We start from the raw sequence: 22,173 nt of genomic DNA, 5'->3' as shown, positions 1-22,173 counted from the left end.
AAATAACCCTGTCACTAACAAGAATCAAAACTTTAAACGCGTCTTATCTAAAGTTACTTCCCAGGGTGATGAAGTTCATCAGAATATTAATGTAAAATGTGCTTCACCATCTTCACGGTCCTGATGCTCTAATTACTGCCGGGAGATAATAATGTTCTCCATAGTTACTGCAATCATTTTATCATTAGACTGACATTTTATTAAAGCCTTTGTTAGAAAATTGTTTCAGTTAAAGTGTCATTTTCTTATCGCCGTTACATTGCAGGGGGGAATCTTATCTTCATTACATGGAGGAAAACAGGTAGGAGAGAATTACAGAGACGGACTGCATCCATCTCTTTACCCCGGTCCATTACTGCAGTCTGCCACCGCTGTGAAACACAATCTCTCACACAGCATCGGCAGAGTCTGTGGGCTGCCAGCTTCATTACTGCAGCATCAATCTTAATGCTGGAAGTAAAAAGAGTTTTATCCTAATCAATGCAATCCATGAAAGTCTTTAACTACAAGCTGTTTAAATGCTTAACATTAGATATTAAAGCTAAAATATCTCATGACAGACTGTGGATTTAGTTTATGGATTGCAAAAGGAAAGAATAAAACTCCAGCATGACACCGTCTATAACCTGACTTCAAAAACATGTAAATTTCAATAGCATAACCAAAAACTAAATGTAGAGTATACTGCATGTTATGGCTTGTGTACTGAACTGCATTAATTTAATGCCTAATACAATTTCTATCCAGTCTGTTGGTTTTATATAATTATGACGGACTTAAGAGAGACTTAAAGCAACATATATATATATTAAAAAAGGTAAGGCTGCCATCTAGTGGCAAAGCTAATTTAGTTCTGCAGAACGAGCTCATACATATGAAAACGACGTCTATACAATATTTAAGATTCTGGTACAAAGTACAAACATGTTAAAAAATATTTTTCAAATAGTGACTGTTTATGCAGTTCAGAGGAGTTATGACAGGGAATCAACAGACTCTTTATGAATGCTTTCCAGATCAGTTTTAATCCATTAATAATTAAAACCTCTGGGCTTCGAGACTCTCTAATCAGCCAATCACATGGCAGCAACTCAGTGCGTTTGGTCAAGATGACCTGCTGAAGTTCAAGCTGACCATCAAAGTGCAAACGAAAGGGGATTTGAGTGATTTTAAATGTGTCACAGTTTTTGCCAAACAGGAAGGTCTGAGTGTTTCAGAAACCGTTGGACTATTCTGATTTTCCCACACAACCACATCACATTCTATCACATGTCAGAGGTCAGACTGCTTTGACTGATAGGAAAGTAACTCAAATAACCACTCGTTACACGGTATGTAGAAGACAATCTCTGAATACAGCACCGTGAACCTTGAAGCAGCTGAGCCACGGCAGCAGAAGAGTTTTGAAAGGTTTTCCTTTGGTCATGTTGCACTTTTTAGAGTGAAATAACTACAAAAACGATTCACACAGCTTAAGTTACCGTGCTCACAAGATGAAATGTTTGCATATCACACATGCAAAGATGCTAAAGTAACAGCAGACACAGGTTACAGCTTCAAAAGCAAACCAACATAAAAAAAAAAACAACAACAATATTTAAAACTAAAATATTAATTGTTGTTTAACTGTCTTTCATTTAAAAATGTCCCACATTTCAGTGCTCCAGCTCACCCAGTGTGAAAAATACATGTTCTTCTTTTCATTTTTTAAGTAGTTTTCAATTTTTAAGTAACATCACAGTGTGAGCGGCTTACTTGGTGTTATGGGTAAACATTAAACCAAAACCTTTAATCAAGAAATCAGCACATTATTCCACAATGAAAAATAATCATCACTCGGTATCACCATAATTAGCCCCAATGCGAGCCAAATGAAACAGCCTGTCCATTAGTGATAATCTAGCTGTAATATAGGAGAAAAACAAAGGTGGTATTTTCTCTGCATTATTTGCCTCTTTTGATTTTTCTTAAATTATATTCATATTTTTACAGCAGTAGGTCTGAATCCTCCTTACTGCTGATCATTACACCTTTTCTTCCACCATGGAGTTATCAGCTTCATCTAAAACCTGTTAGTATTTTATTGGTAGTCGATTCAAGTTTACCTGAGCATGAGAGGCAGCAGATGGCCTTCCTCTTTTGTTAGCTGAATAAGTAAAATAAACCAAACTGTTACCTTGGTCTGCAAAATGGATTTGTTTACTCTGTGGCTGTTCAAGTTCTGTGTAACTTAGTTTGAAGTAAATTGCCACCGTGGCACCTTTCTCACTTTGTCTTCTACAGCAGGGTAACAATAGATTCTTCTAAATTGAAGCCCAAATACGTAAATAGACTCGATGTGCATGTTAGAGAAGAATTGCTATGGGATTTGAAAATTCAAAGCCCAAGTTTAGTTTAAGTCTTTGTGGGGCATTATTCAAATTTATTCACCAAAACACTATGGAGACTCTAAACTTGTATCACTTATAATTAATCTAAAAGTAGACTTACACGTTTACTATTCGGATTTGGGAAAAAGTCTCAATATAGTTGCCTTCTTTTCATTTTCATTAGAGTCAAGTTTCAACTTGTATTTTAAATAAGCTCCAGCTGCTCACTTAATCACACGGGGTCCAACAGCGACAGAGGCGGCGCCGCGTGTTTGATTCGGCTGATTTTTACATCAGAAGCTCTTCCTGACCCCAAGGGATTTGTGTTTTTTTCTCCTGGAATCAAATTCATATTAATGACACAAAACGTATATTTTAAACAATCAAACAGAAACAAAGCAAAACAACATCATCATCATCATCATATGGTCCTTTTAATGCTTGATCTGAATATGCTTTAATGGGTTCGAGCGGCCTTTTCATCCCGACAATAAAATCTAGAATGTACAATTACGGGAAGATAAAACTCCGATGACTGGCATTATTTATCTGCATTATCTTTGTTTGCTGATGAAGTCAATTTGTTTTTTATTTTAATATTTTTAGTGAGCAGAATTCATTGAAAACTGAACTTTAAAACGTATAATAACACAGGGGTCTCTCTATGTGACTATTCATTTTGTATAGCAATGACATTTACTAAGTATTAAAAGCCCTTAAAAGGGGAAAACTAATAAGAACGAATGCTTTACCAACTCACTGATAATGTCTCTCTTTATTGACACTTAACAGTTAACAAAGAACAGATAGAAATTTAATTCTGTAAGACGAGAAGAGTGCACAAAGTGAACGTGAAGCTGTCTGAAAAGCCATTTCATTTGACGGTACTGGAAATATTTCATGTTACACGCACTGTGGAGGCAAATCTAACACAGCTGCACTGAGCAACATACATTTAAATAAATAGTGTAACTAGGATCCTGGATAAGACATTAAACATACCAATGATAGTGTTTAAGCTCTGGGTGGTTCCAGTAACAAAGAGAACATTTTCTCTTTCCATAAAGCCCGCCAAAATAAGAGTCTGTGTAGGGTTTATTTTAATGCATGGAAAAAGCTGTCCTATGATGCATCTCCACTTCTAAAGCCTACTGAGCAGTGTTGCTCTTCACATGCTCTTATCAAATACATAATAAGCTAAAGGCAGGAAATTGAAAAAGCTCTAGCTTTATGTGTGATAACATACTAAAACAGCAAATCTAACTTTTACCTTTTCTCCCTCAGCCGAATTCATCTGACTCATCGCTTCCATTCTTTACACTCAAGGTCAAAGCTGATAAGCTATGAATATTCCCAGTCATTCCAGTAACAAACATGATAATAAAGCACGATAGGACAGAATAGAAGGAACTTCTGGCCAAAGAAACTCATAACACTAATAGCTTCTTGGCTAGAGGACAAGCTGGAAGATGAAACATTTTAACTGTGAGCAAACTTTCACATTTTCCCCCTCAAACTGACATAGTGAGTAAGTTGAGAAGTTGTTGTTGCATGTTGTTGAATGTTTTTGCATGATTTCCAGCCTTCTGCAAAGACGATGACACTTCAAAGCATCTTTTTAAGCCCCTCCTTTCATTGCAGTGACACGAGAACTACGACTCGATGAGTAGCAGGAGGATTAAAACAGAGAGGTTCAGAGGAAGTCATGTCCAAACTGTGAGACTCTGTGCACCCGAAATCCAGCCGTGCCATGAGCCTCTGTTTGTGCGGGTGGAAAGTGTCTGTGTGATGCATCAGAAGGTTAGCTGAGGAGGTCAGGCTGCAGGCCGATACGCTGAAGGACGTCCTCGGGCATGCACAGCACCGGATTCACCGCTTTGATCTGTTCGTCTCCAAGCAGGGAGAGACCTGCAACCCCGAACAGGGTGTGGAAAGGATCCACCTGCAAAGGAGGATTAACAAGAATCAATAAGACTGATTATAGAGAAAATACTACAAAAGTGGGCCACAGAAGTGGACCAAAATGCTTTGCACTCAGTGTCTTTGAAACCACCTGCTTTACCTCACATGCAAAGACTTTTCAAATATTCTTAAAATTCTTCTCACCATATCTCCTGGTCTATCGGCAAAACCTCCCGTCTCCTCGTCTTGACAGGCCAAAATAAACTTTCGTAGCTTGTCTTTGTCAATCCAGCGGATCCTGCCGATGATTTTCAGCGAGGCCAAAACCCACCACGAGTAGCACACATCTGGAAGCTGAATGATACCGAAAGTAAAGCAGAGGTGTCGCTCATATTTTCTGCCACATGCTGGTTCAGAATATGGAGGCAGCAGTCTTAGCAGAGCCACTGAGAGCTCCCTCTACCCACTCCACCTCCTTTAGCTCCACTTTTCTTGGTAGGATATGTCTGAAACACCTCAACTAGGAGGCGTCAAGTCAGTCAGCCCAGTCAGTCTTAGTCAGATGCCTGACAACCTCAACTGCCTCCTTTCAATGTGGAGGAGGAGTGGCTCTACTTTGAGGCCCAAAGAGGAGGGAGAACCCAGCCACCCTTTGGAGGAAGCTGATCTCCTCCTTTCAGACACATTAATATTTTATTTAAGCTTAAAAACTGTATTTATTAACAGGTAATCTAATTCAATAAATCATCAGCCTGTTCCATCTACATTATTGCTTCTACAGCTCAAACTCTTCAACTGCAAAGGAGTCTGAACTTCAAACTATAAAACCAGATACTTTCATTAAGTAACTTAATACTTCACAGTGTTTGGCACAAACCTTCTCAGGTCGACCATTCAGGCCTCCAGACGGCAGCTGTCTCTCACAAAGCCACCACCCCAGCAGGTCAGCGTTCAACTGGTGTAACTGGCCAGTGAGCGACAGGAAGCCTGTGCAGCAGTAAATCTGACAGACAGGAAGGAAAACACCGGAAATTGATTTTAATACCAACTGATCCTAAAGTGCCAAATTCACCACCAGGTTGAACACGTCATCCTTACACTGCAACTGTCTTGGCCTCATTTATAAGTCAGCTTCATTCAACAAGACTGGTGTGCAGGAGCAAATCAGGCAGGAAGTGTTAACTTAACATATCATTCCTTTATTTTATTTTAGGTTGAAACTTTCAATCAATCAATTTAAAAAATGAAATTATAATAATTTATATATAATAATAATAATATAATAATTATTGAATCTATTGACAAATAATTGCAATTTTGCTCAATTCTATTTTCTATCAAATAGAAACAAAACACTTCTGAGAGTCTCCAAACCTTTCTGTGGGAGTAAATATCAGTATATCAGTGAACTCACCTGACCAGCATGAGACTCAGAACCAGGTCTGCATCCAAAGCCTCCATCAAAGTTCATACATGACAAAACAAACTCTACGGCTTTGTCAACATTGATCGTGTCCATCTTGCCCTGGGAAACAAAAAACATCTTAAAATGAAGTATAATAAGCTTAAATTAACACAGTTTATTGAAACATGCTTGTTAAGACTTAAGAATGAAAGAGCTGTTGAGTCAACTGATGAACTTTGTGATATTGTGTAACTTTATTATTTATTTAGCCTCATTTTATCGACACAAATAAAGTCCGATGCTTCCACATAACACTGCTGAGTAATGGACTTTCTAAAACAGGTTCTATAAACTATAAAAAGTTTTAAGTTAACTAATAAATCATGTAAATAATAATTTACATGGAAAGACTAACATACATACCAGTAATGCGAGTGTAGCAACAGCGCAGAAGGAAAACCGTGTGTCTATTTCTCCTGCAAAGACAAATAAAATTTAGAAAAATTGTTCTTAGCTTTATTTATTTCTTCCCTAACTTAGAAGCACGTGTATTGTGGGATGTGAGAGTAAAACTCACTCACCCCACTTGTCCCCCGCAAAAGAGCCATCTTCCTGCTGCAGCCCTTTGACATACTCCACAATTTTGTCCACATCAATCGCATCTACGCTGTCATACAAGCACAAGATCTGAGGAAGAGAGTTCACAAAATACTAATAAACAAGAGAACATAAAATACACCATGTGCAGACCATTCAAGTTCCTTTACAGACCAGACACTATGGGACACAATTTGAGATGTTTACTTGAGCTAAATATAAGCAGCACTATGAAAAAAAATAAATAAACATCTAGAGGAATAAACACTAGAACTGCTAAAAAAAAATTTGCTAAAGAGGGCCCAATTCAGAAATATTAAAGCACATATAAATATTTAAAAGTTCAGTGTATCATCTAGAATTAAAGCTGTAGAGAATACGAGAGTAATCTGCTACCTGGACGGCACTGAGGGTGTAGAGCAGGTGGGGGTCGTGTCCGATGCTGGCGCTCATGCCTCCACACTCGTGCTGACAAGCTTTGATGAAGTCTACGATCTCCTGCTGGTTCATTCTGGGTAGCTGGCCCATCAGGTCCATCACAGTCAGCCCCCAATAGATGCCGCTCATCCTCAAGTACTCAGACAGCGTGTACTCCTGACAAAACACCAAAGGTCAGCAGCGTTAGTTCAAAAACATTTGATGCTTTTTAGTGATTGCCCCTCTGAACTCCAAAGTCTACCACAGAAGCTCAACTGGATTGTTATCTGGAGGTTTTGAAGACCACCCATTCAGCGACCCCTTAGAATTTGAGTCCCACACTTTCTCATCCCATTCAGTAACTCCTCATCTCCTTTGGGTAGGATCATTGCCATCACTGGAGTGGCGGGATGACAACGACCACCCTTTACTTGCAAGTGGCCAAGCCCAGAATAGAAACACAGATATCAAGGCTCTGATGAGGCCTGTACTCACATAGTCGTCCTTTTTGGAGCCGTAGGCAGCGATGTAGTCTGCATGTTTCTCCAGCAGCAGCGTGCTGGGAGCGTCGGGCTTTATGATCACATCTTTCACCTGGGTCCCCTGAAATTCAACACACATCAACAACACGTCAGACAGCCTTAAAACTCAATAACTTGAAAAAATCTAACTTGACTTCTTCCTCTTCATAATCTAGCGCTGAGTTAACCCCTGTTTAGCAGATAAATGGCTGACTGTTAACATGATTCACGGCTTGTTGACAGGCTGCTACATGCTAACATCTTAGCCACTCTGCTAGCTGCTTTCGCTGATTAGCTCGCTTGTGTGGGACTAAGTTTGGATAGACTAGAGGAAAGAGCACATTTACATAATCTTTTATTGTAATGTTATCCTAAACTACACTCGTTATCACACTAGAAACAGGTCGCTGGTTACCATTCTGACATGATCCGGCGTTTTCCTTCTTCCTCTTCTACAACAATTCGGGCTGTTGGTTTGGAGCGCGTTATTGCCACCTATTGGTTTGGAAGGAGAACTGCAGCCTAAATCCTCATATTTGAAGTGATATTTGTTACTCGAATATATTTAAGCACAAATGTTCAGGTATCTTACTCAAGTCATTTATTTTTGCAGTGTTGGGGGAAAATGTCCCACTGCAATTATTTTTCCATATCCATCATGTGCAACTTCAAGCAAGGCACCACTGAAAACACTATGACCAGCTACACCACTATGTGGTTTGGAAACTCCACCACCTAAATCACATAGTAAATGCAGCAGAAAAGATCACTGGTTGCTTCTTTGCCCTCCCTCCTTGACAACTGTAACACCTGCCTAGCAGTCAGTACTGTGGTGACCTCCCCCATCAGACTGATACACAGTTTCATCCATCAGGCTGTCAAAAATATTGAACTCTTTCCTTCCTCTACTCACTCCCCACTCTGTCCCCCTAGAAGACTGGATTCTAACCAACCCACACATGAGCAATGTGTCTTACACCTAGCCTTTACATAAAGGACATTAGTGCTGCTGTTGTGTCTTGAAGACTATATTGCTGTTATCTACACATATTACTTCAATTACAGAACTGAAAATGAAGCAGACTTTTTAAAGTTAAAGTTGTTTTAAAAGTCCTTGAATATAATGAATATTTGACAGATTCCTAACAAGAGACGCTTGCAATAAAAAGAAAAAAAAAAAAAAAAAAAAAAAAAAAAAAAACCATGGTTGTCAATGCTCTGTCATTAGGTAATGAGCTTTCTCTCAGCACGTGGAGGACTCAGAAGAAATTAAATTTAGAAAAGACTCAAACTGCTTGTTGATTTAGTAAATGGGAGAAAGAAAAATAAATGTTTAGACTGAATGAAATAATTTATTCAGTGACAATTTATGGACGCAATTCTCTATGATGTGACAACGGTCTATCGTCAGCTCAGCCACACGTGCCTTGTCTGCACAGGTAAGCTGTAAAGCTGCCGCTTTACACTGGATATTCATTTGAAATGTAGAAGAGACAGCAACTAAATGTAAAATCAAACTGTTTTCAGACAGCATGCAATTCTACACTCATCAGTATGTTTACACATTCTGGTAAGAAATTCATTTCTACATTTAAAACCTTTTGTTTTTAAAAAAAACCAAACAAAGATCAGTATGAGAGAAAAGGCTTAGAGTAAGGCATGAAGAAATTAATGACCATTTATCAAACTTCTGATGCAAAGAAGAGTGAATGTGATCAAACACCAATCACACTGTTAAAGTACTGCAGCAACAGAGTAAGGCGAAAGGTTAGTCCAATCCTAGTCCCTTTTTTCTAACTTTAGTCCCAACAGTTCAGGTTCATCAGCAGAAGCTTCACAGCACAACAGGCAATTGGCAGATCACACTGTATTAATGCTACACAGCCCCCACCACCATCATTAACAGAAACTGTTCTGTGATCAGGACATAGCTGTGTCATATTCTGTGACTTGATTAATTGGTGTAACTTATGGCATCGTGAATTCTGAGGCGAAAGGAGGCTGATGGGTCGTGTTGATCTGGATCACTCTTGAAAACCGCAGTAGGAAGTGACATTAATGCAAAATTTTGATCGTTATCCTGAGTTCAAGTGGCCAAATAGAAAGAAACAAATACATTATGTATACCAAACATGAAAAGTAAGTTTAAATGATGATGAGCAGACTTCATTTCTTGGCTCTTCCCAGGTGTTCTCGGGCAATAATGAGCCTTTGGATCTGAGCTGTGCCCTCGTAGATCTACAAAAGAAATCAGATTAATTAAAGAAGATGAAGCTGAGATGGTGTAGTAGTGCATAGTTGCACATTATTGTCACCCACCTGGTAGATCTTTGCATCCCTCATGAGCTTCTCTACAGGGTACTCGCTATTGAAGCCGTTGCCTCCAAATACCTGAACAGCATCAGTGGCCACCTGATTGGCGATGTCCCCTGCGAAGGCCTTGGCGATGGAAGCGTAGTAGGTGTTTCTGCGGCCCTGGTCCACCTCCCAGGCAGCACGCTGGTACGCCATCCTAGCCAGCTCTACCTTCATCGCCATCTCAGCCAGGAGGAAGGACACAGCTTGGTGCTGCGAAACAAGAAACAGAAGCACGTTGATCTTTTCTTCATCCGAGTTTAAAACAAAAGCAGTCCAACTAAGGATACCCAGATTTTAAAGGACAAACAAAATGCTTGAACACACCTCAGCAATAACTTTGCCGAAGGTCTTCCTCTCCAGAGCGTAACTGGTGGCTTCGTCGAGCGCCCTCTGTGCCAGGCCGGTAGCTCCTGCTGCCACCTGCATTGGAGCAAATACATGAACAACCGTGCTCAGACAAATCTTCAGCTACAAGTTTAAACTTTTGTCCTTAAATCTGGTGATGTTGCATCCACTGTAGTCCTTGTTTAGTTTCCTGCTGATGTTTTACTACATTTCAAAGTTCCTGTTGTGACAGCGGCAGCTCATAAACTGTTTATGAAACAAACCCAGGTTTTCTTTAGCATTTTGTCTATATAGGATAGAGACAGTGGACTGACAGGAAAGCGGGGAGAGAGGGGAAAACAGGCTGCAAAGGGCAGGAGGTCAGACTCGAACCTGGTCCGCTGCTTTTCTGGCCATGCGGCATGCAGTCACATGGTCAACCACTGAGCCAAACTGGCACCCAATTATCGCCATTTAAATCATGGTTCATATTTGTTAGCACACGTTTGAATTAGTCTCGTGTGATGAGCCTTTACCATGCGAGTGAGTGAAAAACTAAATTTAAGCGCCCACACTAGTGCATCTTAGTACTGCTGAGTCACACTCAAACTACAAGCTCAGAGACAACTTTGATCAATATTAGACAGTGAAAATAATAAATAAAGATATTCTCCTTAGCTGTCAGTGTTAATTCTACAGTAGCACAAATTTTACACACACCTCTATCTATCTATCTCTTATCAGTTTAATATAAATAAATTATATATATCTCTTAAACTGTAGCAAGTTAAATTAGATTCAAAGGAGAGGGGGGGGGGGGGGGGGGGGGAATCCACTGCTTAACACCTTTAACCTCCTAAGACCCGAACTCTTCCACAGCATGCATTTTTAATTTTTCTTTGATATTTGGGCATATTGGGGCCCAGTGAATGTAAAAACAAAGAATTACCAGATTTTTTTTTTTTCCCCAATTTTTGTTTCTAAGAAAAATAAGAGCCACAAATGAAGATATTTGTTTAAAATTTCAATAGAACAGTAGCAGTATAATGTCCCTCTAAGTGGATATCAGGCCCTTGTAGAGCAAAATTGAGTATTTGGGTCTAAATAACCAAAAATGTGATGTCCACATATGTGGACACCAGGTCCTAAGAGGTTAAAGACCAATAACTTCAGATTTTTGCACTCCAATTTCTAATCCTTTTATTTGCAGATATAATTTGATGCCAAAAGATGAATCACGTCTTTACTTCTTGTAAAGATGAAGCTATGCACAGTCGTTACAGATGTTACGTTTTGTCACAGCTGGAAAACTTACTGGTGGCCTGGTCATGTCAAAGGCACCCATGGCAATTTTGAATCCAGATCCCTCTCCGATCAGGACATTCTCCTTCGGTATTCTTACATCCTCAAAGGTAATGCCCCTCGTGTCAGAACACCTCTGGCCCATGTTCATTTCCTACAGGCACAAAAACAAAATAAAATGGGATACATTTACAAACTGAACATTTTTCCTCCTTTTATTACTACTTTTTTTTTTTTTTTTTTTTTTAAACAAACAACGCTATCATTTGCACTACTCAGTAAAGTAATTATCTGACATTACGCGTCTAATGTTTATAGAACAGAGCATCAAACTTCTGCAACATTTAAAATATGATTTGCTCACTGAAGAATGTGATTAATGTTTTAAAAGACTTTTTCAGCTCACCTTCCTTCCTATTTGAACTCCCGGAGTGTCTGCATCCACAATGAAGCCAGTAAAAGCCTTGCTGGCTGAACACTTGGGATCTGAGTTAGTGCGAGCAAGCAGGAAGTACCTAAAAGTATTAGAGACTAAATTAGCAGACAGAAGTTGCTGGAGTAGTCAGAGAGAAAAGAGAGAACAGTAGTGCAAATTTCAGCACTCAGAGTGGCCTTGAGGATGAATGCCCTCTAAAACTGATCACTACAACTTTAACGAATGCAATACATCAGCAGCAACTGCGAGCACACACCAGTTAGCTTTCCCTCCGTTGGTGATCCACATCTTCTGCCCGTTAACAACATACTCATCGCCCATTTTCACAGCTCGTGTCTTGATGCCAGCCACGTCAGATCCTGCCCCGGGCTCAGTAACACAGTACGCCTGCAGAAACCCACACAGGAGTTAAACTGAAAACAGCAGCATGTTTGCTGCTGTCAGCACACAGTAGTAAAACAGAGTTTATGGTCCTTTTTACAAGATAAATAAGGCATGACGGTATAACAAGAAGCACTCTGGACTGCCTTGTTGTTCAAAGTCTCTTACACAAACAAACTTTCCTTAATTTGTTACCATTTGTTCTATAAAGGGTGTGTCGGATTATAATATTATTTTATGCCATGTTAGACCCCTAATTAAAGATTGTGAATTATTATGTAGTTTTAGTTTGCATTATTCTCCTGAATTAGAAGAAGGTGATAACTATTACATTTGGTAAACTGATCTGCATTACATTAGACTGCTGATTTATTGTGAATGAATGATATTGTTTTATGATGCATTATACTGCTGAGTTATAAGAAATACTGTTCACAGAAAGTCATCGCCTTATTTGTCTGGTTAGAAGAGAACAGAGCATACTGCCCCATCTCAGCAGGAGCAGATAAACAGGGAGCCAAGGTCATAGCTTAGGCGCTGTGTGAGAAAGAATGTGAATGTTTAGGCTTTTATGATTAGGTGGGGGCCACTAGAGGCTATAAGAGTTTGATCAAGGCTCCACCATTTTGAGATCTGATGCTGTCTGCTGTATGGTGTCCATCTCCCACGCGTGTGTTCATTAAATCATCGTTTGACTTGACCCGGCCGGACCAGTGTGGTTATTTTGGTTTTCCTCTTGTATCCATCCCCAATATTTGAATCCGTAACAGGTGTTAATAAACAAACTTGAAAGTTAAATGCTCTGTCATTGTGTTTGTTGGGTTGATTATTGACATCACCTGCGCCTACCACATGTTAAGGTGGTGCTTTAAAAAGAGTCACAGCCACAGGTCGTAGAAACTGAAGCCACAGGCTGAAATGTGTTAGTTTCTGCTACCATATATTAAAGACATTTGTGATGTGACTGCCTGCCAGTGTCCTTCAAAGTTTTAGGTGGGTCATAGCGACTTAAAGATTACAAAAGTTCCTATAAAGAAGAACTTTCTGTGATAAAGCTCAAGAAGCGTCCACAGGAGGTGCTGGATTATACGCATGGAACATCAAACTGGCGATCCCAGTGGATGGAAAGGATGCACAGAGAGCACGAAAGGGTTGGCAACCAGTCAGACAGGCTCTCCACTGAAGAAGTGATCCACTTTTTAGCATCACCGAGCAGAACTGTTTGCACCAAAAAAGTCATCTACAAAAAGGTCCACAACAGAGTGGCAGGAGGTACAGATGGACACGCAAAGAGGACTTCAGGACATCCAGCATAAATCAACTTATCCAAACAGACAGTTAAGTAATCAGGAATTATCTTCTTTTTAAACCATCTTAAAAAAAAAAAAGTGTCAATATATTTACAAGCAACACTGTGGGTTTTTCTCTGTATCTATGAAGCGCCTTGAGGCGACTTTTGTTGTGATTTGGCGCTATATAAATAAAATTGAATTGAATTAACTGCAATAACACCAAATTATTTCAATGAATGTAAAGACTCTGGACACCACTCCCTCTGTACAAACCATTTACCAAAATGAGGAACAAACAATTAGTGGATTACAATTAAGAAATTAAAATCTAGGAAATTCTTTATTTGCACCAGAATCTAATGCCTCTGTACCAACTTTGTTGTTTAGTTGAAGAAGAAGTTAGGTTCTTTTTGTTTTTCCCAGAGCAACAAAATGTTCTTTTTAAAATTCTCGCTGCGTGAAAGGCTCTAAAAGATCTATCAATGATGATTTGTCATTTGCTAATGTTGATAAAGGTCATCCAGTAGTGCTGCTAGATGAGCTTGTGAGTCCACGGAATATGACAGATTTCCACTGAGGTCTACGGAATTCCATCCACAGAATTCCTCATTAAATTAGCAGAAACATTTTAGTAAGAACTCTCCCTTACAGAAACAGGAAGTCTCACTGGGTAGCCCTTTCAGTCCCAATTATGGAAATTCATTCATGGAGAAGTTTGAGCCTGATCATCTGCTGCTTATCCAGGGCCAGGTCTCAGAGGCAGCAGCCCAAGCAGAAGAGCCCAGACCTCCCTCTCCCCAGCCACCTCCTCCAGCTCATTACACACCGAGGTGTGCCCAGGCTAGCCAAGAGACATAATCTCTGCCTCCTCCTGGTAGGACATGCCCAGGACACCTTACCCAGGAGGCACCAAGAAGGAATCTCAATCAGATCCTCAAACCATATCCAGCTTGCTCATTGTGCCATATAGCAACAGCACCTCTGCTCTGACTCCCTCCCAAATGACTGAACTTCTCACCCCATCACCAAGGGAGGGGCCAGCCAGTCCTCAGGGAAAACCACCACTTGCATCCACATCTTATTCTTTTGGTCACTACCCAGAGCTCATAGCCATAAGTGAGGTTAGAGATTTAGAGGGATAAATCAACAGCCTCCAGCTGACACTGCAGAGGCTCGCACCCAAGTGTGAAACAGCAAGAATGAGAATTAGCACCTCCAAATATGACGCCTGAAGAAAACACGTGAACTGAATGTTTATAAGTACTTTAATTCTAGATGACAGTTTGGCATATTGACACTTAACTAAAATCAAGAGTAGTAACCATGACAGTTAAAGATCTAATAGTTCCCCATCAAATATTACAGAGGAAAGAAATATTCCTTAAAATATATGAGGGGACTCTTATCTGTACGCATGTTCTGCAGTAGATGATGGAACTACTGCAGAACAAGCCACATCACTAGATGCTGCATTCTTCCAAATATCAAATCATGTCATCGTTTCCAATTAAATACTTACACACATGAGAGGCTCCTCAGTCAGCCGTCCCAGGTATTTCTTCTTCTGTGCATCACTGCCAGCAATAATGACAGGCATTTGCTGTGTGGGGAAAACAGATACAGTTCATTCTAACAGAGCTGCTCTTCTCCTCTGTGCTCAATATGCATGAAATAAACTTTGGGAGCATATCATTAGCCTTATTTTCTTAACATGAAATACTTTTGTACGTGTGAATCTAAACAGCTGGCTGATGAACAGTCAAAAGCCGGCTCCAGAGAGCCTGTGATGGCTGATTACATAAACCCCAAGTTTCCCCCCTGGGTTCAAAATAACCTTTTAATCATCCCTGATATGAGTTCTGTCCTGCTGCCAAACTCATGTTGTTTATTGGCTTTCGTTTTCAATTGTCTTCTTGATAAATGGCCTGTATTTGTATAGCGCTTTACTTAGTCCCCAAGGACCCCAAAGCGCTTTACACTACATTCAGTCATCCACCCATTCACACACACTGGTGATGGCAAGCTACATTGTAGGCACAGCTGCCCTGGGGCGCACTGACAGAGGCACCTGCTCCGATTCCTGTCCATATGTACTGAAAAATTATGCCTCTTTGGCTACGACTTCTCCTTTTCCCTTACTTTAGGAGACATTTTCTCCTCCGAATGTGGAATGAGAGTCAGACAGATTCTGATAATATATGGCCCCTTGAAGCAAATTTGTATTTGTAATAATTTGCTAAATAAACAATATGCTTTGCAGCAGTCCATTTTTGGTGGATCAGTTGGAACAACAGGTTCTAAAACACATTTAAACAAGTTACAAAGCCAGTTTAAAGGCTCTAAATCTGGTTCTAGGTTTGTGTCTTGGTGGGCCTGAAAAAAAAAAATATATATATATAAATAAATAAAGAGGCTGTGAATAACTTACTCCGAGAGAGTTTGCCTCAATGGCAGTTTGCATCCCTGTGCATCCATAAGCCAGTTCCTCAGTGATGAGGCAGGTGTCAAAGCTTGACAAACCCATTCCACCTGAAAACAAAGAGGAACAAATAAGGTTTTCAAATGCAGTGTTCAGTGTGTCGAGTTTCTTGAAATTAACACATGTCCACTGCCATTTTCCCCCAGGAACAGCAAACATGGTCACACTAGGCAACAACATTACAGCTATCTGTAATATCTCTTTATGTAAAGGCAACATGTATGGTATGATGGAGACTGCACTAATATTTTACCTGTGAATGAATCTCATCCATGCAAAGCAAAGTTTAGAATGAGCCACTAAATTTCAAACAAGGCAACATACCATATTCCTGTGGAATGTGACCGTTAACCATACCAAGCTCCCACGCCTTCTTGATGATGGGGAAAGGATACTGTAAAGGGAGACAACATGTCAGCGTTACCATTTTTAATTTCGCTGTACCTGTAACAATGACAATAAAGACATTCTGTTTCTGATTCTACTAAGCCTTTAACAATCATGCCAAAGGAAAAAAATAGAAAGGTTAAAGCACCACTGCACTATAGTCAGGGGTGCACATAAGTGTTCCGCAGGTGCGCATTCGCTGTCAAAATAAAAGACGCGCACCAGATAAGAAGTTGTAACGCGCGTTTGTGTCCATATAAAAGGCACCGTTTTTGTCCGCTAGAGTGGGATTTTCACGGCATATTCTGCACCAAAATCTCTGTGCGTTCATCATTTGTTTGAAGCCAGCTCACCTCCTGCAACCACTTTTCCGAGAATATGCGATTCTTTTGTGGTTCGGACTCCTTCTGACATTTCTTTGTAGGTGGAGGAACACCAAAGTAACTGCTTATAGGAGCTTGCTTCTTCGGCATCTTTACGACTTCTAAACAAATGTCTGTCCCCCTCCAGAAAATCTTATGTACGCAAACGCGCGTTGCAACTTCTTATCTGGTGTGCGTCTTTTATTTTGACAGCGAATGCGCACCTGCGGACCACTTATGTGCACCCCTGACTATAGACCTACTAAGTGATAACCATAATTGAAAATCTCTAGAGACATCAACAGTACAAGCACATCTACATATATAAAGAAAAAATAAATAAAAAATAAAAAATTAGACCATCGCTACAGCAGCCCAAGCCTCGCTTTACTCACTTCACCACTCTTGTCATAAGCAGGAGCAACAGGTATGATCTCTTCTCGTGCAAACTTCCTCGCCAACTGCTGGAACTCCTTCTGCTGATCGGTCAAGTCTGTGGGCCAAAGAAGCAACAAAGCATTTTAGCTTTATTTTAATAGATCCCTATAAACTACATCACTGGAGCAGTTATTCGCTAAACAAGAATTTCATGCATCAGTTACATGAGACCCTACTTCAAAAACAAAATGATTACATTTTACTTTAGGGGATTTCAAAAGCCTCTTGGTCTGCATCAAAGAGGCTCTGTTTTTAGGGAATAAAAAAAAAAAAAACAAAAACAAAACCCACATTCACTATATATTATATTACCAAGGCCTGTAGCCTACTTACCAAATGAGAAGCCAAGGGATGTTGCAGGGCTGCTGGAAGATGCTGTGGCACTGGCTGTAGCTGTAGAAGAGCTCTGCAGACGGATCCCACGCCGCACACCAGCTCTGAGGACCTGTATGTAAAAAATATAGGTATGCATCAGACAGTTTGTGACACCTCACACCTGTTAAATTAAAAACTTAAGAATCATTAATCACCACCCATGAAAATGACACAAAAAGCCTAGTGTGAGTGCACTTTCTTAGCACTGTGAGTTTCCTGTTCGTGAATTCTTTACTCAAATTCATAAGCCTGTGAGCCGTGGTAATGTTTGGCTGCAACCCAGGAATATGAGCATTAATGGTAGAGTTATTTGTCTTTTACTGCCGTGTTTGACAGTTGTGTCTTCATATATTCCTGTTCACTTTTGTAACGGTGCTTTTTGATCGCTTGTTTGTTTGCTGAGATGTAACATTGAGATTTATAAGGGGTTAGAGTCTGTCCCTTAAATTTCTTTGAAAACTCCAATGTTGCCTAGTCCAATTTAAAAAGGTAAACCTTTTGGTGTAACTAATGCACGAATGCATATTTTGACAATATAAAATTACGTGTAGATTTAGGAGAAACCTTTTTACATGTAGACTAAATGAACATTCCTCTGATAACGTCTCATAACGCTATAGCCGCTACAGTACTGAGCTAGCTAACGCTACCGTGTGACGTAGTCGCTAAACATGCAGAAAATCGGATGAAGATCGATAAACTGTCAATCGGGAGATGCTCACAGAAACTCTTTAAGGAGTTAACCCACAACAGAGACAGGCAGATCATTGTTAAAATAGAGAAATTTACCTTGTTCAGCAGCATTGTTATTGCACCAGAGGACTCTCTGCACTAACCATGTACTACCTTTGCCCTACTTCTACATAAGCGTCCTCTCACCCAATCAAAGCAGTGACATTAGTCACGTGTCATTGGTTGGCCGTGACTGTGACATTTACCCCAGTTAGTTACTTAAAAGCTTCACCTTACAGCAGATATCACTTTAAAATGCGTTAAAGCACAGAAAGATTACTTTAGCCAAATAAAACAAAACTAAACCTAGATGTTTTTTCCCCAAAAAAATAATCATTAACTAAAATAAAACACGACCAAGATTAGGCTTTAGTGCACATTTATGGAGAATTTTTACAGGTGGAAAGTAACGAAGTACAAATACTTAGTTACTGTACTTAAGTAGAATTTTCAGGCATCTGTACCTAACTTGAGTAGTTTTGTTTTCTGACAACTTTTTACATTTACTCCCTACATTTTTAAACAAATATCTGTACTATCTACTCCTTACATTTCAAAACAGACTTTACTTTTGACTTAACGCATTTGAGGGAACTTATTATTATTATTTCAAACATCAAACCAATTTCACCATAAACAGTGACGCATGAAAGGCAATCCTGTTCTCTGTGGTATTTAATAAACTGAAAATTTAAAGTTCACTTGTAAGTCCTGTGTTTTTTAATCAGATGTTAGAATCAGATTTTTTTTTTCATATTGTGAAACCTGCTGCAAAACAAACCATAGCAGATTAACTGTGTTTTTAAAAGGTTGCATTAAAATGCGCTGCTTTTTAGCACAGGGTAAACAGGTTAGCTGGTTGTACTGTGATGGATTTAAAGTTACAGTGTGTGACTGGTGAACAGTGGTTGTGGTGCTCATGGTCAGAGTCAGGTCACATCAAGAGTAGCTGAGTTGAATTTGAATTTAAGCTGATGATGCTTAGATTCATTGACTGAATTCCACCTTCATACAAACTGTACTGTCCTGTCAGTGCGCCCCAGGGCAGCTGTGGCTACAACGTAGCTTGCCGTTGCCAGTGTGTGAATGTGTGTGTGAATGGGTGAATGACTGAATGTAGTGTAAAGCGCTTTGGGGTCCTTAGGGACTGAGTAAAGCGCTACACAAATGCAGGCCATTTACCATTTACCATAATATAAAGGCAGCATAAACAGTGTGCTGTCAGTGCAGAGGATGGAAATCAGCCAGGCCAACATTAAACATCTGCTGACATCTTGTTGAATTTAGGTGTGTAAGAAAATCTACTGGAGCTCTCATAAGAAATTACTGCGAGTTGTGATTCTATTCTCCATGCTCAGCCACTACAACTAATTTTAGGTTTCCCCCTCCTGCTGAATCCCACTTTAACCTCTTTCCTACTCATTTTGTTGTTTAGAGGCAAAGTCAGTGTGATCAACTGTATTATTATTGAGTATTATTATTATTGAGACAACACAATCAAAGGTTCTGAATATTTTGAAATGATTTAATAATTTAGGTGGGCTTATTGATCCAAATATCAATAGTATCAGTACCACCACTGCTATATGTACTGGATCAATGCTAGCACAATAGTATCAATACTTCATGCTCATTAAAAAATGTTCAAAATTTGCAAACTGATAATGACTCATGTAATGAATCATGACACACTGCTCTCCCCTACATAAGCTGCCTTTATAGATTTAAAGTATGGGTGTCGAAATCAGCAATACTGGCCCTGTATTTACTTGGTATGGGATCAATACCATAATTTACAGTATCGCGCACCACTGCTTAAAAAATGTAATGATGCGCCCTAATAATTACATATTACTAAAATTATATAAGATATTGACAGGTAAGTGGATGGATGGCAAGGCATATGATGTTAAAGAAATTCAAACACAGGCAAACACAATGAAAACAACCACAGTTAACAGAATAATTGGAAGAGAAAGGTTTGGAGAAGCGGGAACAGTGTTATGCGCCTTGAGGTGACTTTTGTTGTGATTTGGTGCTATATAAATAAAGTTGAATTGAATTGAATTATGGCATGGGCATGTATGGCTGCCAACAGGTCACTAATGTTTCTTAATCATGTGACTGCTAATAGAAGTGGCAGGATGTTTATTTGATTTTATTCCGCAACCTAGACATCCACATTACTCATACTCTCATAACACATACATATAGGGGCTTGGGGGTGGGCACGTTATACAGCATCCAGAGGATGGTCTGTGTATTCAAACCCACCTCTGGCGCTGGTGCCCTACCCTCAATTTAAAATGCAAATAGACACTGAGGGTTTTCGGGAGGAGCCATGCTGCTCTCTGGCAGGAAGCACCATGCCCTCCTGTGTTTTAAATGCACTTTAGAACAGCATGCAGCAACACTACATATGAGCGGACGGAGGGAGGTTTGGGGTCTGGGATGCGGGCCGTCCCTGCTACTGCAGATAAGGAGGCGGTATGCTTTCCTCCACCCCAGAGAGAAGGGTTACATCTCCTGGGTCCGAGTACGGTTTGCCCCTCTGGGGGTGGGGGTACCCGGACCTGGGATATAGAGTTTGTGGAGTGTGAATGTGTGTACAGTGTCTATTTGTGTCTGTCTCCACGTTGGGTGAGTGCCGAGTATTTGTTTGTGTATATGGGGGTGGGAATGCACGTTTGTGTCTCCGTGCGCCTGTTCGTCTGTGTCTATATGGCAGGTTGGGTCTTAGACTCCACCTCTCTGGGAACATCTCAGGCTCTCCGAGGTATGGAGGCGTGTCTCCCCTCACCATACTCCCTGCCAGTGGCTGATGCCCTCAGACGTTCATGTGGTGGTGGTGGTGGTGGTTCACAGACACAAACTACACCTTTGTTGGCTGCTACCTCAAAGCAGTTGTTATCTACTGTTAGCTAGTTTATTGTGATGGTGTTGTATTTATTATGTTGCTCTTTTTTGTTTGTTTTCTCTTCTGTTTTTTCTTATCTCCATACAGGTGATCCAGGTGTTTTGTTTCTGTATTTTTTTTTCTTCCCCCTTTCTCACCATGTCTTCTCTCCTCTCTATTTTTCTTTCTCTCCCTCTTTTTCTTTCATTCTTTCTCCCTGTCCTATCCCCCAGTCATGACTTTAATGGTCAAGTCAACCCAACAAAGCATGCTTTTCAGGCCTGGCTGAGCAGGACAGGACAGGTGATGTCCATGAGTTTTTTAGCTATTGACTACAAAAACTGTCTATGATACAGTTACTAAATGATTTTGAAGTACTGCATCTTTTTTTTGGACAGGAAACACTCAAACACTCTATTAAAAGTTGAGTAGTTTTGAATATTTGCAAAACATATTTTAGACTATCGAACACATTTTAATATTAGACAAGAATAACACAAGTAAATAAAAAAAATTGCAGATTTTAAATGATGATTTCATAACCATGTCTTCTTGGGAAGCTGAGTTAAACTAGCTACTGCCAGACTCAAGAAGTTATTTAAATAAAACCTGTCTGACAAAGTGACAAAGACTAAAACAAACACATAGTGTGTCCCATGATCTAAAGAAACAGGTGAGAAACAGTCATTGACATCTATCAGCCTGGAAAGAGTTAAAAAGCAATTTCTCAGGCTTTGGGACTCCAGTGATCCATTGTGAGAGTCATTATCTGCAAATAGAGAAATCCTGGAACAGCAGTGAACCTTCTCAGGAGTCAACGCTTCGACTTCAACTCACCCAAGAAGTCACAAAAGAACCCAGAAAACCATCTAAAGAACTCAGAGTCTCAGTGAAGGTCGGAGTTCAGCAATAAGAATGAGATTGGGCAAAAATGGCATCTATGGGAGAATTCCAAAGGCTCATCTCACATTTTCTAAAAAAAAATATATCTAATGATCCCCAAGAGAGAAAATGTTCTGTGGGCCGAGAATTCAATTCTCTGAAAGGTTTGATTTCTGTAACCTCTGGCATAAAACTAACACACCATGGAGGGTTACGTGGTCATGTCAAAATCCTGACTTAACCCTGCTTGAGATAATGAAAACCGTCTGCGCTTGCATTAGCACAATTTTGCGAAGAAAAGTGGAAAAAAGCTCCCCC

The 22,173-nt window shown here is 39.9% G+C and overlaps 2 protein-coding genes across 2 annotated transcripts; both read right to left on the bottom strand.

The window, feature by feature from the left end:
* Window positions 1-3,125: 3,125 nt before the first annotated feature.
* Window positions 3,126-8,057, bottom strand: rabggtb (Rab geranylgeranyltransferase subunit beta). The gene is given in 11 exon segments (XM_006792333.3): window positions 3,126-4,311; window positions 4,476-4,625; window positions 5,149-5,274; window positions 5,686-5,796; window positions 6,100-6,152; window positions 6,258-6,363; window positions 6,670-6,867; window positions 7,186-7,293; window positions 7,627-7,649; window positions 7,652-7,706; window positions 8,040-8,057. Coding segments are annotated over 11 exon segments (1,089 nt in total). The 3' UTR covers window positions 3,126-4,170.
* Window positions 8,058-8,543: 486 nt separating this feature from the next.
* On the bottom strand, window positions 8,544-18,224 carry acadm (acyl-CoA dehydrogenase medium chain). Its single transcript, XM_087832223.1, has 12 exons — window positions 18,135-18,224; window positions 17,304-17,415; window positions 16,928-17,025; window positions 16,108-16,177; window positions 15,733-15,833; window positions 14,824-14,904; window positions 11,888-12,018; window positions 11,602-11,710; window positions 11,209-11,349; window positions 9,894-9,989; window positions 9,531-9,779; window positions 8,544-9,449 (listed from the first exon to the last, which is right to left on the bottom strand). The coding sequence occupies exons 1-12, from the start codon at window positions 18,147-18,149 to the stop codon at window positions 9,378-9,380; spliced, it is 1,275 nt and encodes a 424-aa protein (XP_087688349.1). The 5' UTR covers window positions 18,150-18,224; the 3' UTR covers window positions 8,544-9,377.
* Between the last annotated feature and the right edge of the window lie 3,949 nt (window positions 18,225-22,173).

The sequence above is a fragment of the Neolamprologus brichardi genome, chromosome 18, assembly GCF_056152115.1.
Source record: "Neolamprologus brichardi isolate AB-2024 chromosome 18, ASM5615211v1, whole genome shotgun sequence".
Taxonomy (NCBI): domain Eukaryota; kingdom Metazoa; phylum Chordata; class Actinopteri; order Cichliformes; family Cichlidae; genus Neolamprologus; species Neolamprologus brichardi.
Note: the sequence above shows the minus strand (reverse complement) of the source record. Positions and strands in the feature narration are given on the sequence as shown.